Source organism: Calypte anna, chromosome 6, assembly GCF_003957555.1.
Source record: "Calypte anna isolate BGI_N300 chromosome 6, bCalAnn1_v1.p, whole genome shotgun sequence".
Taxonomy (NCBI): Eukaryota; Metazoa; Chordata; class Aves; order Apodiformes; family Trochilidae; genus Calypte; species Calypte anna.
Window position 1 is genome coordinate 28740575 of NC_044252.1, and position 17126 is coordinate 28757700.

The 17126-nt window shown below is 43.6% G+C and overlaps 1 protein-coding gene across 1 annotated transcript in view; it reads right to left on the minus strand.

Annotated features, from left to right (window-relative positions):
* The window catches only part of SHTN1 (shootin 1), a 59233-nt gene extending 55273 nt beyond the window's left edge, over positions 1-3960 (minus strand). Inside the window, exon 1 of the mRNA XM_030453232.1 lies at positions 3746-3960. Coding sequence (XP_030309092.1) covers positions 3746-3803 — 58 coding nt within the window. The 5' untranslated portion in view covers positions 3804-3960. The remainder of the gene's footprint in view (positions 1-3745) is intronic.
* Between the last annotated feature and the right edge of the window lie 13166 nt (positions 3961-17126).

Sequence of the window (17126 nt, forward strand, 5' to 3'; positions counted from 1 at the left end):
AAAGTTTCTGGCATTTTTTATTTTCTTTTTTTTTTTTTAGAGAGACAAATACATCTCATACAGAGCCACAGTGCTTGGGGCTGGAGACTGGAAATCATCACATCAAATCCAGACAACAGACACAGAACGAGACCTTCAAGACTGATCAAGAACATCCAGGTAGTATAGACATGTTTGGTACATGTGTAATTAACAGCAGTTGTAAGCCACATAATTTATTTAGCAAAGTGAGCAGAAATGTGACTGTAGAAGTGGTACCAGAATAGTAGTTTTACCTACTTTGTAACTCCAGATGTTTTGGTTGCTGGTTCCTGTTTACACTGAATGACCACAGAGGAAGAGGAGTATCTTTAAGGGTAAAATGCCTGCAGTGCAAATAATCCCAAAGACAAACCAGGTAATCTTCCAGGCAGATAATCAACTGCTATTACAATGCAGCTTTTTGTCAGGTTTGCTACAGCTCCCCAGGTTCTGCAACCAACCATTAATAATGCAAGGTTTTGCCCACCTGATTTTGGTTTGTTTCAATTTTAAGTGTTACCCAGAGGAATTACAAGGACCAGCTGAGCAGAAAAGTGAACTGCTGGAAACAGCACTTAAAGAGTGCAGTTAGGTAGGACTAATATTTATAGCTGATCTGCTTTATCTATCTCAGAAAGGCATCCACAGGATTAAAACTCAAACAATACTTTCAAGTCCTAAATATCACCAGTACAGAGATCACATTTCTTCATGATGCTCACCTTAAACTTGGTAATGGAGCAAGCAGAAGAATGATCAGTATCAGATATCTGAGTCTAACACACAGGGACTTGGAAAATTCAGCTTGTGTGAAAGATAAACATATCTTGCACACAGACAGCTTCAGTGTCCTTGCTGCCATTCAGGGCTCTTCCAAGGGGCCCTGAGAATTTGCCCAGACACCAGTCAGTGTCACAGCTGCCACTGGGAACTGAGTGGGCAGCTGGGGAACACCTGCCTCAGGTTCACTCTACTGACCTTCTTTAGGAAAAGTAGAAGCAGCCATTGAAATGTGGCAGCAATCACTTCTCAGCCAGTTTAGACACCTGGTGTCAGGCAAGTTCCTCAAGATTAGAAAAAACACATCCTGAAAGAGAAACCAGGGCTACTGAACAACTGTTCTGTGAAATCCTTTCAAATCAATAGGTGTTTTCCAGAAATCAGACTACAGACCACGATGTTGCAGTAGTCTGAAGCCATATGTCTCTTTAAACACAATAAAAATAGGATTCCTGAAAATACATATACTCATTCCCCAAATATTCAGAGACAGCAGATCCTTCCATCAACTGCTTCTGCTTCCAAAGTAATACTGTTATCTACGCCTGAAACCAATAAAGAGGAGTGATAATATAATTTATTTTCTCTTTTCTAGAGTTGTTAGTGTCTCAAATAGTCTTGTTTTGCTGTCAGTAAGAATGGAAGGCAAACTATATATACTCAGGATATAAAAGGGAAACAAATCACCTACAATAGCAATATTTACAGCCTTACTGTTAAGATAATTTTATGTCTCATCACCATTTTATCACTTGGACTCTTTGTCTTATCAGTTAACATGACTTAACTACAGTGTGCTACCATAATTTTGCATTGGTTTAGATGCAAAACAGCACCCAGAAGAAAGTATTCAAAAGTTTTGTACTTGGTAGCTTTCCACTCATGAAAAAGAAACAAATTTCCTTGCCAGCCAGAAAATGACAAAAAAAAAAGGAAAAAAAAAAAAAAAGGTAGCCTCACAATAACATACTAACACTCACACATTTGGGGACCAACACCCATCAGGAACAGTCCCTGACAGAACAGTCTTCAGTGTACAGTTTCTATTTCCACAGCTTAAGTGGATCTGGAACAGCCAGTCCTCAAGTTACAGTATCTTTTCCTTGAGCTAATTCCTGCAGTCCATAAATTCTCATTAGACATTAAAGGATACTCAGTCCACTGGAGCAGAAGAGTTCCAGATATGGGAACTGAAGTCCCAGTCTAGCCAATTAAAAGAGGATAGGATTTCTCTAAAGAAGAACTCAAACTTGCTAATTTTGTTTTGCAACTGATTATTGTCATTTTAGCAAATGTCATTTTGGCACAGACAACTCCGCTGGAGCCAACAGGACTGGATGGAAGCAGACTGTCAGCAAAAAAACAGCTTATTAGCCTTATTTTTTGGTCCTATATTATCAAAACACTCTTAGAAGAAGGAAAAAAAAAAGATGTAAGATTATAATTAATTTTGTACCCACTGAAATCCTTGCAAGTCAGAACACACTGAGTGCAGCCAACGATAATGAATTTACAGTGCTGAGTGTACAGGAACAGCTACAAAACAAGTGCCAAAGCAGGTCACAAATATCCAGCTGAAATTTGTTTAAGAAAAACTTACACCACCGAAGGTGACCGAGTGCATTTATGGTCAGAATAAGTAACAGATCACAGACCCATAATCTCATTCTTTCACACCACTTCGTCCAACAAGTCTCTCCAAACAGCTCCTCCCAGGCCCCAGGGAGACCAAAGGAATGCAACCGTGGAAATTAACAGCTGCTAATTACATCACTGATGCTCTGCATCTACTGCACAGAGAGCTGGGAGACAGGAGAGACACCAATCAATCCCTTGATGTCCCCAAACCCAATGGCTGCTAACGCTGGTTCTTCAGGTGCTGTCCATCTGCTTAACCAGATGAGGGAGAAACTTTGCTGGCCCAACTTGGTTTGGGGATGGACTGACTTTGGAGGCAGGCTGCCTTTTGAGCATGTCATTCAATTTAGTTCCCTGCCCCTTCTTACAGAAGACGAAATATTACAATGGTTTGGTTTCCTAACCCCAAACCACACGCTCCTGATCACCTACAAAACAGAAGCACCGGGATTTTTCTACAGAAAGCCCCCAGAGTGACTCACACGGGGAATCAAAACCAACCCTGACCAAACGCTTCCTTTCATTTACATTGGAACTACAAAGGTTCTGGAGAAACTTCGGGCGCTATCAGGGAGAGCCTGGCGCTATCAGCAGGAATTTCACAGGATGGAGGGTGCCAGATGGGTTGGTTGGGTGAGCATGGGATAGATCCCGAAACGCTGAGCAGGAGACGGGACGTGGTGCCAGGTCCCAGCCAAGCACCTCAAATAAAGCGAAGCTCCACAGAGAGGCCCTGAGTCTCTTTTTTCCCGACTGTCACCCCCTGGAGCCGGTGACACCAACCAGGGGATGGGGGACAGCCTCGCAGGGCTACCAGGACATGGGCTGGCCTAAACCCCGGGATGGAGGGGTCAGGGTGACAGCAGGGACAGCCCGTGGGCCCCTCACCCCAACCCATCCCCACGACGCCCACCCTCACCCCGCTTCAGCTGAGAGCACCTGTGGGGAGATGAAGCAGGCGGGGCGGCCACCGACAAACCCAAGAGCAGAAACGTTTCCCTCCCCCGATTTATTTTGTCAAGGCTGTGTTTCGCCTTTTTTTATATATATAATTTTTCCCGTGGACAGAGAAAGCGGCCTGGGAAGCACAGGGGGCCTGAGGGGCGGGCCGGGGGACGCCCAGGCCGCAGCAGCCCCCGGCGCAGGCCGCGCCCGCCCTGCCGCGCCCCGTCCCCCCGCGCTCAGCCCTCGCCTCACACCGCCCCGCGGTGGCCGCGGTGGCCGCGCTGCCGTCGGCCGAACCCGTGCCCGCAGCGGCGGAGCAGGGGGAACGGCTCCCTCCGGTGTCGGCGCCCCCCGCCTTTACCTTGATCCTTTAGGCTGGCGAGGAGCTCCAGCTGCTTCTCTTCGTCGGAGCTGTTCATCCTGCCTCTCCGCCGCCGGCCAGCGGCTCCCCCTCTCCGCCTCACCTAAGGCGGCTGCACACCTGGCAGAGGGCGGGCGGAGGCAGCTCCCGAAGCCCCGGGGCGCGGCGGGCGCGGCGAGCGGCCCGGCCCCGCTCTGCACATGCCCAGACTCCCGCGGCGCCCCAGTGAGCATGTGCGAGGGTGCGGGCACGGAGGTGCCTCAGCCCCGGGCGGGCACCGGCGGGCGGGAGCTCGCAGGTCCCGCACGGCCGCCGCCTTTCTCTCTGCCCCCCTCCCCTTCCTCCCCAGTGACCGCTCCTTGGGCTGCTCGGGGTGTTAGCGGGAAAAAAAAGAGGGGTAGGTCCTCGGTGCCACCATGGTTTGGGCAAAGACTGCAGAGGTACAGGGAGGCCGTGAGCATCCAGACCCCCGGAAGGGTCTCCCACGGGATGCACCTGATTCCCCCGGGAAAGGTGCGTGGGTTTTTAATAAGGTCTTTGATAGGGTTTGCATAGGGCAGGTTTCTGCTCCAGGCTGAGTGCACTGCGCAGAGGACAGCTCCATAGACTCCATAGAGCTGCTGTTTGAGTATGGAGACAGCTGAAAGTTGGGTTTGTTCTTTCCTTAAAAAAAATAAATAAAATAAAATAAAATGGAGGGTTGCCTTGCTGTTGGTGAGGATGTGAGGAAAGGAGCTGTGTGCCAGCTCCGGTGTTCAGCAGCTTTGGAACAACACCAGGACAGAGGACTTTGACAGGGACCCCTCTGTGTTCATCTTAGGGCACAGTTTGCTCTTCTCCAGTGACTACTGGGTGAAAAAGGAGAGGATCTGGAGATGGTCTCACTGTAACAATGGTTACCCCCACCTGGCTTATCCCCATTGAGTGCTCTGAAAGACTTATTTCTGCCTCTTATTTTCCTAAGCTATCTTCAGATTTGCATGGGCAAAGGTATAATCCATACTCATTCCTCCCTCCTTTGGCAAACACCCATGGCTCACTGTGGCAGGCAGGTCAGAAAGCAGCATTGCCACAGGCTTGGCAGCATTAGTTAGAAGTATCTGGGAAAGGAAAAAAACAAACAACTCAGTACAAAGAGTTACTCAGTGCCCCTGCCTCCTTCCTCCCAGACTCTATACTCCAGTCATCTCAACTAAGTCAATCTTTAAAACACGAGAAGACTCCATATTGAAGCCTTGCAGCATGAGCGGTCCTAGAGGTGGTTAATAACAGGTGGAAACTTCTTGGAAAAAACCCAGAAGGTCCGTGTGAGCTTGAGTGGTGTCCTTCTCAGCCAGGTATGCTCATGTGAGGCAAAGGAGGCCAGGCAGGGACATTCATAACCTAGTGAGCTTGTTTGGAACTCATCAGCACAAACCCCATCTAACTGTACCATATGCAAAGTTATAAATTCATACTCCTAGAGGTAGAGTCAGAGGCAAAGAATGGAAAATTATCTTGGAAAACAAAGCCTCTGTAGAGGAAGTGGGAGGTAATGTGTTCAAACCTGTGTGCTGCCAGTAAGGCACTGCAGCAAAAAGGGATGGACACTGGCAGAAGGGAAAATATTCTTCTATGACATAGAAAACACCAAAATAAAGTTACAGTATCCAGTTCTTGAAAAGATAGTACAATGACATTTATGGAGAAACCACAAGAGAAAAGAAAAAATTACCTAAGATTTGAGGAGAGTGCTTTGCAATGAGAAGTCTCAACGCCTTTATCTTTTTAAGTGAGCAAAAAGGGAAAAAAAGGTTTATTTAAAATACACTAGATAAACTCTTCAATACCGAAGGGCTTTTCAGCCTAGTAGAAAAGAGTCAACCAGAATCTGTCTGCAACCAGAAGCTGGGTAAAAACTACAAATAAACTCACACATCAATAAATGCCTCCATTTGAAGGAACAGAGAGGTCTTATTTAGGTCATTGGAGCTCTTCTCTGACCTCAATTTCAAATACCCTCCACTTTTAATCAGGGCCCTTTTACAAGTATTTTACTTTTTGGTGTTCTTCCTTGGGCTGCCCATTGGCTTCTCTTCAGCCACAGGTCTCATTCCAAGCCCTGCTTCCCATTGCTGTTATCACCTCCCTCTCTTTCCAAACTATTTTCTTTCGTGCAGCATAACAGCAGGGTTTGCAAAAGTCATTTTAGAGTTGCTCACCCCTGCACCATGCCAAAACACCCAACACCTTTGTCTTGCAACAATATTCTGTCTGTCAGAGGCATCCAGGACACAGCAGAAAATCTCTTTGTTATCTGTAGTGGCAGTAAAATGATTCTTCCATTATTTTATTTATTTATTCAAATTTAAGCATTATGGCTCTGTCAAAAGAATTCCATAATTTCAATATTGGGTTTCATCTTTGTTCTTATTGTTGTTATTCACTTAGACCTACATCAAGTTACAATACCCTGACAAGTAAACATTGAAAATAGGGATGTTCCTGTCCCAGACCCTTTGTTTGCAATAGAATGGGATCCACCTCAACATTGTTTCTCAAACGTATTAATCAATTGTCAATCAGATGCTGCTTTCCTTTTTTCTGACTTAACAGCAGAAAAATTTCCTTCAATATTAAGGTTGCTAATGGTTCCCTTCTGCTCGAAGCATTTAACATCCCCAGAAATGTTTTCCTGGGTCATGAATTCAGTTCATTGTTTCAGAGTTTTTTAAAAATAAGAATTAGTCCATAATGTCTCTTTCTATATAATAAACTGTCTACATTGTGGTTTGATAATCAATGCCATAAACCATTAAGATCATAAAGGGCTTGAGCAGGCTATGCAAGCATCCAGTAAGGGATTTCACTATGTTTAAACTGCATAGAAATTACTTCCTCTATCCAAGAAAAACAACATTTTACCTTCAACATATATAATATAACCAGTTTCTAATGATAGCATTTCAAGAATACTATTTCTTCTTTGTTAAATGGGAAAGCTAAGAATAAAGGTGCCTGAAAACTTGTCCAGTACACAGTCAGTAGCAGTACTAGGAAAAAAATCAAGGGTTTAGTTACTTCTACTGGACATGATGTGTCTTGGCTAATCTGTTTCCTTTTGGAGATGAAAATTGGATGAATTCACCATATTTTTAGGTTCCACCCATGTGTGCCTGTTCTAAAACCTGTCATAGCTTTGTCACAGGCCGTGAAAAGTTTCAAGAATCACAAATTATACTTCTCAGGAAAATGAAAAAAAGCCATGATGGGGAAGGCTAGAAACACTGGAGAGTGGGATTGAAATTCATCTCTTGGCCAAGTGGAGCAGTGCTTTCAGTTGGGATCATTCTACACAATGCTCTGTTATGCTACACAGAAAGGGTGATAATCAAATGCAGTCAGTTCAATAAGTGCATCACTTCTGGAAGGTTGAGTAAATTCAGGCAATATGGGGCTGTGAAAAAAGACAAAATCTGGAATATAAATGCTTAAGATACTCGGAGGTTTCTTCCTGCTGTGCTTGGCTCTGGTTTGACACCAGGCAGAAGAGGATCCCAGCTCCTGTTACCACTCATCAAATCAAAACACAGCCCAGTTGGGGAGAGTCTGCAGGGAGCCTGTGATAAGAGCCATGAGTACTAAATGTAGCCTGGGACTGCAAGAAGAGAAGAAGGTGTGTTTGGGAGGGTTGATTCCTGTAAAGAAAACCCAGGGAAAGAATAATTAAGGTCTTGATATTGATTAAAGACTATCACAAGGTTTTAAAAAAGCTGTTCTCGTTGAGCTGGAGGATTAATGCAGAGTTTAAGCTATAAGAGGTTAGGTATTAAAAAAGTTTTTTTTTATTAGTGGAAGCACTGGAATAGGCTACAAAGAAGAGGGAAGAAATCTTCAGAAGTTTCTGACAGGTCTGGGTGACCTGTGAGAGCCTGCCCTCCTGATAACTTCATAAGAGGCCTCCCCTCCAACCTTTACAACTCTTTGAGGGCATTTTTTAACATCCAGGCAGGTTCACATCCACCCAGGAGCTGACTAAGAAGATAGGAGAGAAAACTAGAACTGAAGAGCCATACCTCTTCCCTGCAGAATGTCTCATCACAGCAATCCAAATATTTGTAAGGCTTTGCAGAGCCTGTGCTTTGATTGATGATTCAGTCTTCCATCTCTCTGCCCCCACCTCCTGTTGTTCACAGATGATTATGTTTATAAGCTCTATTGGAAATAACACTCTGACCCACTTGTTCAAAATCCTTTGTTGTTGTTGCCCTCCTTGCAGCAGGACAGGTTTTTATTCTTTGCATCTGCTGCTCCCTGAGCTGTGGAGCTCTCCTGTGGAAATGGAATCTGGCCGTGGCTCTGCAGCTCCTGGAGTGGGTGAAGAGAAGCACCAAAAGCAAAGGGTCACAGCCTGGGCACACCATCCAGGGCAGCATCCCTGAGCAACAGAACTTATCTTAAACACAAGCCACATAATGCAGATGGTGGTTTATTCCATGGAATTTCCAGAAGGTGAGTTACAGCCAAAATGGAAGTGAAAGAGCAGGTGATAAGCAAGATAGCAGAAAGCTCTTGCAAACAGACTGGTCACAAGGCTGTCCCCAAGTCTGCTAATTTAAGAACAGAGCAGGTCTGATGTTTGTGCAATGGGAGGGGCAGTTCCAAAGAGCCAGGTACTTTTGAAATGATGATGCCATTCCCAGAAGACTTTTTTTTTTTTTTTCATGTGGCCATACCTGTACTCTCCTAATCACAAGATAGTTTGGCACCTTCATTGCTCATAATTTCTTCCTGCAACAATCAGTTTTTGATAACGTTTCAGGAGGGGTTTCCTCACTAACTTGGGAATTTTTCCAAATTTTAATTTTGCCAGCTGCAGCTCTTCACTGATTTGTTTGTACTCATGAGGTATTTAATATAAATAAATGCATATCTTTTCACCAGGGCTGCCCCTGTCTGTTCAAGCTGTGTGCAGACAGACAACAAAAATACTTGTTTACATGTTAAATTTTATATTGCTTATATTACTTGTTAAAACCTCTATAATATTCCAGAACTTCCTATGACTCTTACGCCCTTGCATAGAAACATAATAAAGATTAATAAAAGTTAAAGGGGAAAAAATGCACATAAAGCATTCCGAATCTGCCTAAGATCAATATTTCCTATTAGGGGATCTTCAGTCTTACAAGAAGTCTTTATAAAATATCACATCCATCTCCATCAAAACATCTGCAGCCAAACAACCAGTGCACAGGGTGGAACAAGAATAAGATTCATAGTTTTAATGAGCTATTAAAATAGCTCATTTAAAATTAAAGGAATCACTGTTTTCACTGTATCCTTTGCTCTGGAGACATTCCCTTGTAATGCCTGCAGAATAAATGCTGAGGTGGGTAAGGGAAGATACTCAGAGATACCCAGCATGAAGGGAACTGAGCAGCTGGGTCCATATCAAAAAGTAAGAGAAGAACAAAGAACTCAGAGCTGCAATGGGTGTCACTCTGGCTGATATTCCCAATTTCACAGTCACCATCAACTGTATGAAACAGGATAATTATATAGACAATTATGAAGATAAAGGAAACTATTGAGAGGTTTAATTTTCTTTGTTTTCTCTTAGGACTGATCTTAGTGAGCTGTAGGACACCTCCTGTTGTTTGCACTAATGCTTGAACATTATGTTATAAACATAATCATGAACATAATGAAAATGAACAGTTCCCAACACAGATGTGTAACTCAGACTGTTGTACCTGTGCAGAATCTTACTAATAATTATCTTGCATATCCTCTTCGCAAAATTTTTTCCCCTAGTTAAGAAGATGCTTTATTCCTCTTCTCCTCTTGGATGGGACTTTGATGAATATTCATAGAGATGGACTCTGCAAGTTGAAAATATCACAGAATGACAAATGAAGCAAATGCCAGTGATTACTCACATAACTCTTAAATTTATAGAATTTAGGGTGAAGAGTAAGGAGCTGGGTACAGTTATCTTGTGAATGAGTCATTAAGTCCTGGAATCATCTACAGAAAGTAGATTGTGAGCTTTATCTGTTCATACTTATAGATTTTATTTTTTTTTCTCATAAACTAGCTATTTAGAAGAACACCTCACATAACTGTGCATGCAGGAGTGAAGGGTGTGGTGCCTTTTCAAATAGGTATCATTACCATGCATAGGTATCATTATCCATGCATATTCCTATCCCACACTTGGGCTAAATTTACCTGGACTTTTTAATGGACACATTAATTTTACTTCTCGTTTGTAAATAAATAAAACCCCAACATCCCCAACAACAAATGGCAAAAAAGAGAGCAGTGGACTTCCCCTGGCTGGGAGAGGAGACATCCTTCTCTTCTGAAGCAGTGGCATCCAGGAATGCCTGCAAAGCCTAAATTAATCCTTGAGGATTCACCAACCTCCTGCTGAGGAGAGCAACCTTGAGGAAACCAAGGGAGGAGGAGCAGCCTTGAGGAAAACAAGGAAACCAAGTGCCTATGGACTGAAGTTGCCCTCAGGACATGACCACAGCCAGGTGTTCACCAGACATATTTTGAGGGAGGGGAAAGAGGGGGACAAAGAGGAATAAACCACATAATCACCACAGAGATAAAGAACTATCAATAAACTCCATAAAAAATGAAATGTTTGAGTATGTAATTAACACAATGAATACAGCTAAGCAGCTTATCCGCTGAGGCAACATATATTTTTCCATCAGACCAATCAGTGCTGAATAGTGACTGGCATAATATAAGCTCCCCTTGTTTTCCCACAGTGACAATGAACTAATCAACACACATTCAAACTGAAGCATAAGTATGATTAAAAATAAAAAACTCAGATAATATGTATTCAGTTGGAAAACTTAACCATTTGATTAGAGACACTGGCATGATCTTCACCAGTTCTCCCCATCTAGCATGGCAAACGTCTGTCTGCACAAAAAAGGCACAAAATTATTGGAGGATAAATCAGAAGATTAAGTATTTAGCATGGTGTTTTAAAATGCTCTAATTATACCATAATTAACAACTCTGAATATTAGATTTGCAACTATATAAGCAGGAAAATTGTATCTATCCACCCTTCATAGCAGTACATCATACTTTATGGATGCTCACCTTGTAATAATTTGGTTGAAAAAGGTGTTTCCTCTGTCTGCAAGCACAGACAGGTGGTGGGTTTCACCCACTGAGATATGAACACCTGCCAACAGGTGCAAGGACACATATTTAGAGATAAAAAATAGTTCAAGAGTGCCTCACTATGTCCCTACCAGAGAAATATGAGATCTTCTTTGCTTCCAGCCTCTCTTCAATGGTACTCTGCAAAGAGAAGAGATGAGCTGCTACTACTGCATGTGAATTTATCTGCTTGAAAGAAAATCTGATGTTTCCTACTACAAGAAAAGTTCCTCCACAGCCTTAGCAGCACGCTGGAAATTTCATAAATTACCTGTTAGCAAGCACCTGGTCTGCATACTGCTCATCTGGAAATACTTTAACAGCATTTCCTCCCAGTAGTCCCTACTCTGATATCTTTAAACATTTACAATGTGTTACATATGATAAATGACAACAGCAAAGATAGCTTTGTTTGTTTTTTTTTCTAGGAGGAAGAGATGATCTATCAGATTGCAAGAAAAAAATAAGCCTCAGCTATGTAGGATCAAGTATCTCCGTGATCATAATTTCATTATGAAACAGAAACATGATCAGATTTTGATGTGGATAAGTGTTTATTGTGGGAGAAATCTTAAGGAAAGAACATGCTGAAATCTAATGAGGTGTCACTGAAGATAAAAAGTTATTCCTGGAGATAGCAGTGCTATTTTAGACCTTGTTCTTTGATAAACAACTAACTTCATGTCAAACTAAATAATAAAATCAGTTAGTTAGAAACTTAACTATGTTATTATACAGTAGTCAAGGTCTCTTGGTACTGATCATAGGCATGTTAACAGACCATTCATTATGCATAGCTTTTGAATTCAATGCCACTGTTATTTTGCCTACATCTTTATTACACTGCTCTGTAAAGTTGCCTTCATAATTAATTTCTACAAGAAGGGCAATTCATTTCACTTACATTAAGCAATTTTGCAGCATATGAGAAATAACCCATTGCCCTGCTTCCTCGGCACACTTTCCATCAAGTATTTATGTGCAACTGGAGCCACTTTGTCTCCCTCTCTCTCAGCTGAACTTTGCATCCAGCTCAACAGCAGTTGATGCTTTTGTTCCCCTTGCAGGCTTGCCCGTTTTCTGGTGCTTGCATTCCCTTCTCTTTCCCTTCATAATTAGGGTCAGATGCTGGTTCCTTGAATTAAAAGGCATTTGGACTCTCCTTCCAACAAGACCTTCTACACCCTTCTTGCAAAACAAAGCTGTCACATTCTTTTGGATGGTGTTGGATTACATTACACCACTTGACCATACTTGCTACATTAAGGTAATTATGCCAGGTATTTTGCTGCTAAAAATCACCATGGCATTACTGAATGCTGTGGAGCTCTATCAATACATGCCAGTAGAAAACTGGGCTCTTTGTAAGATTTTAGGGACAGAGACAGCCTGGAGTTGCCGTAAGGATTCTCACCAGGTAAACCAGAATTTCTGGAAATCCTTCAACAAAGCAGAAGTAAAGGGACCAAGGTGGGAGCAAATTTACTTCCATAAAAAGGTCAATCAGACTTTCTCCCACTTGCCCAACTGTTCATCACCAGGTAAGAAAGAGATACAGCCTTTGCAGCACTTCATTTTGGTGATCTGCAGTACCATAGATCAGCTCCTCCAGCTCACCCAAAGGCTGTTAATGGCAATACAATAAACAGATAAAGAAATTGTGTAATGAACCTTGCACTAGACACCCCAAGAAGGTCATAAAGGGCTGTTCAGCAGAAAGGAAACACTGATCACAGTGGAGTTTTACTTGCTCTGAACTTGTCCCAAAGCAGCTGTTAACATTTAAGAGGATTCCCTGCTCTTGGAGATGATGCAGAGCAGCTCATTCCTGCGAGCCCTTGGCCACCCCAAGGAGCTCATTGTGTGGGTCAGCTGAAGCCAGGGTTGGCCCTGTAGTTCCTCGGTGTTATGGGGCCTTTTAAATCTGTGAGTTCCCACAAAACTGAGAATCACAGGCAGAGAAAATGGAGCAGGACCCTGCGGGGCTGCACATTCGCAGTGATCACCCAGCCAGGCCCCAGGGAGTGGAGACCACTCCTCTGTGTCTTACCTTACAAACTAGGCCATACAGGAACTCCTTAGAGTGAATATCAGGGTAAAAATCCTGCTTGTCAGTCTTAAATCAGTTTTCAGTAACCACCCTGGCTTTACATATTTTCTTAGTTCACCCTATTTTAACAAAGTGAAGCTTTTTCTGGTCCTTGGATGACAATATATGCTGTTTCCATCACCAATAATAATATAGATAATCTTCTCACTACGTCTATTGCCAGATGTAATATATATCATATTCTCATCTTGCCAGTGCTTTTTCTTTGGATAGTGATTCTACATTAAAGCTTATTAGTTACAATATGTCAAATTATGCATTAACCACATCTCTGGATCCAATCAGAAGATTATTTGGGGGTATTAATTGCATCCTTTTAAACTCACTTCCTTCATGTTCCACACATCAAGTATATGTTTACTCATATATAATAAAATTTCATAACACTATGTGAAAATGCTGCTTTAAGGGGGGGAAAATGGAAGTCTTAAAGAAAAGGTTATTCACTACATTGTGCAAAACTAGAGCAATGCAACAATCTAATAAGTCAGAGTGTTCTCACAAGGTGAGTTGTTTTGTCAGTTGAGTGCTTGAAATGCTATCTAATGTCTCTGTGGAAATGGCTGAAAGAAACAACAGATGTCTCAGATTTTTTGCCTTTCTTGTCTCATTAAAATCAAAAGATGATGGAAAGGCAAACGAAGGGTTAATCATAATTTTTCTCTCCCTGGAAGACGTTCCTATGAACACAGCCTACGAGAAGAGGCAGAGATAACTGAAAGACAAAAAGCAATTTAGATGATGATGAGCATTAACAACCCAAAAGGTTCATGGAGAACACTATTCCCAAGGAGAAAAGGTAGAAAGGAGCAGAGAAATTCTGCAAGCTGCTCATCCGAGTAATGTGGCAGTGGCACTGCAGCCTTCAGCATAGCCATCTTCTATTTATTCCCCCCACCAAATGCATTCAGCCACGAGACTCAAAATGAGATGCTTGTGATCTCATTTGTGCTGGACTCTTGACCTCACGTCTCATTCAGACTCATATCTGTGGCTTCTGAACAGCATCCCTGCCCTGCAGGACAGAAAAGCTGTTACCTAAGTGAGGCTCAAGCTACTTGGAGCATCTAACCCAATTTTTACAGTAGATCTTTCTAACTGGGTTTCTCTAGGATGTCTCCATCTCTTGTTTTCATCAGCTCCCCACGCTGCCTTGGGTATGATGCAGCAACATTTGCCATTGTTGATCATCTGCTAAAACCAAGGAAATATTAAAATTAGTTTCACATTGCTATGGTAGCCACTTCCACTTCATACTAGAAGCCAAAGCAGACACCCAGCCTGATTCTACCCTCCTTCTGTTCCCTGGAGGAAGATGGGGATGTAATTGGCAGTGCTTATACAAAACACTTCTTGATGAAATAAAGACACTGAGAGAAAATTCATATGCAAAGTGTGACCCAAGCAGTGTTTCTGGCCCCATATTCCAGCTCTGGGAAGAGTGGGTGAGCACGCTTTGGGGATCAGGAGGTGTTCAACCAACACTACTTGTGTGTCACCCTGTGTTTGGCATCACACAGACCACTGCCTGCTGTACCACACACACCACAGCTCCCTTAGGGTGCCTTTTCCTACACTTCCATAGGTGAGGGGTCGAGTATTAAACTCTGAATCATACCAGGCTGTACCCAGCAGTGCTCAACAAAACATTAGAGAAAAAGGTGCCAGAGCAGCAGATCAGACTGTTCTCCAGTATAAGCCACTTAAAGAAATGCAGAAATCCAGCTGATACACTTAAAAAATAAAATAATAATCCCGCTTTTGCATTCCTGAGCTGAAATTCTGCAGAGGATTTCACACAGAATAGGGTAGCTTTGATTTAAAAACACTGCACTTCAAAGAAAGAAACTGAAGAGGCAATGTTTCTTTGCTTGTTTGTTTTCATTTAAAGTCTCAATCCCAAGGTGTTGACACCCATGGACTGTGCCCATGCCTAATGCCACTGAAAAATGACAAAAATCAGTCTTTAACCCATTCAGTGAATGATCTATGTAATGCCAAAGCTACAGACACTGAAAATGGTTTGGTTTATGGGTTCTATATGTGAACACATCTATCAAGTGGGCTGTGCTCAGGGACCATGAATAAGAGGGCCACAGAATAATTTTAAAAAACAAACAAACAAACTATAATTCATTGATTTTTGGATACTCCTTGCAAAGATACAGCTCTATTTATTTATACACAAAAGCATGGAAATCAAGACAGTTCTGTACCTACTATAAAACATCTCAGACTAACTGTAGAGCAGGTCTAATGCTAGTGAAATGTCACTGTAAGGACTGGTTTGATTTTGTTCATAGCATTGCCAAAAAATCATAGAATCATAGAATCATAGAATTGGCTGGGTTGGAAGGGACCTCAGAGATCATCGAGTCCAACCCTTGAACCACCGTTGCGGTTGCTAGACCATGGCACTGAGTACCACATCCAGTCTTTTTTTAAATATCTCCAGGGACGGAGAATCCACTACTTCCCTGGGCAGCCCATTCCAATGACGGATCACTCTTTCCGTAAAGAAATTCTTTCTAATATCTAACCTAAACTTCCCCTGGCACAACTTAAGTCCATGCCCTCTTGTCTTGTTGAAAGTTGTTTGGTAAAAGAGCCCAACCCCCACCTGGCTACACCCTCCTTTCAGGGAGTTGTAGAGAGCGATGAGGTCTCCCCTGAGCCGCCTCTTCTTTAGGCTGAACAACCCCAGTTCTCTCAGCCTCTCCTCGTAGGGTCTATGCTCGAGTCCCTTCACCAGCCTGGTTGCCCTCCTTTGGACCTGCTCCAGAACCTCGATATCCTTCCTGAACTGGGGGGCCCAGAACTGGACACAGTACTCAAGGTGTGGCCTCACGAGGGCTGAGTACAGGGGCAGAATCACTTCCTTGGACCTGCTGGCAATGCTGTTCCGGATACAGGCCAGGATGCCATTGGCTTTCTTGGCCACCTGGGCACACTGCTGGCTCATGTTCAGCTTCTTGTCGATCCAGACTCCCAGGTCCTTTTCTGCCTGGCTGCTCTCCAGCCACTCTGTCCCCAGCCTGTAGCGCTGCATGGGGTTGTTGTGGCCAAAGTGCAGGACCCGGCACTTGGCCGTGTTAAACCTCATCCCGTTGGAATCAGCCCAACTCTCCAGTCTGTCCAGGTCCCTCTGCAGAGCCCTCCTGCCTTCTAGTTGATCAACACTCCCCCCCAGCTTAGTGTCGTCTGCGAATTTGCTGATGATGGACTCAATCCCCTCATCTAAATCATCAATGAAGATGTTGAACAGAACTGGGCCCAACACTGATCCCTGGGGGACACCACTAGTGACCGGCCGCCAACTGGATGCAGCCCCGTTCAGCACCACTCTCTGGGCCCGGCCCTCCAGCCAGTTCCTAACCCAGCACAGGGTGCTCCTGTCCAAGCTGCGGGCTGACAGTTTTTTTCAGGAGGATGCTGTGGGAGACGGTGTCAAAGGCTTTGCTGAAGTCTAGGTAGACCACATCCACAGCCCTCCCCTCATCCACCAGTCGGGTCACCTGATCATAAAAGGAGATCAGGTTGGTCAGGCATGACCTGCCCTTCCTAAAACTGTGCTGGCTGGGTCTGATCCCTTGCCCATCCTGCAGGTACTGTGTGATTGCACTGAGGATGATCTGTTCCATGACCCTGCCAGGCACTGAGGTCAGGCTGACGGGCCTGTAGTTTCCTGGGTCCTCTTTCCGGCCCTTTTTGTGGATTGGCGTGACATTCGCCAACTTCCAATCATCTGGGATGTCCCCAGTGAGCCAGGACTGTTGGTAGATGATAGCGAGAGGCTTGGCGAGCTCTTCTGCCAGCTCCTTCATTACCCTTGGGCGGATCCCATCTGGTCCCATAGACTTGTGGGGATCCAAGCATCTCAGTAGGTCATTGACTGTGTCCTTCAGGATTACAGGGGGGCTGTTTAGATCCATGTCACTTTCTATGAGCTCCAGAAGCCATCCGTCTTCAGGGTAACCTGGACTAAATAATTCAGCTGCAAGTTTCTGGTTAAAGCCACATTGTGGGATGGTTTCAGCAGTTCCACTGCCACTGATTTTGGACACCTTAACAGAAAAAACCACACCTTACTGACTG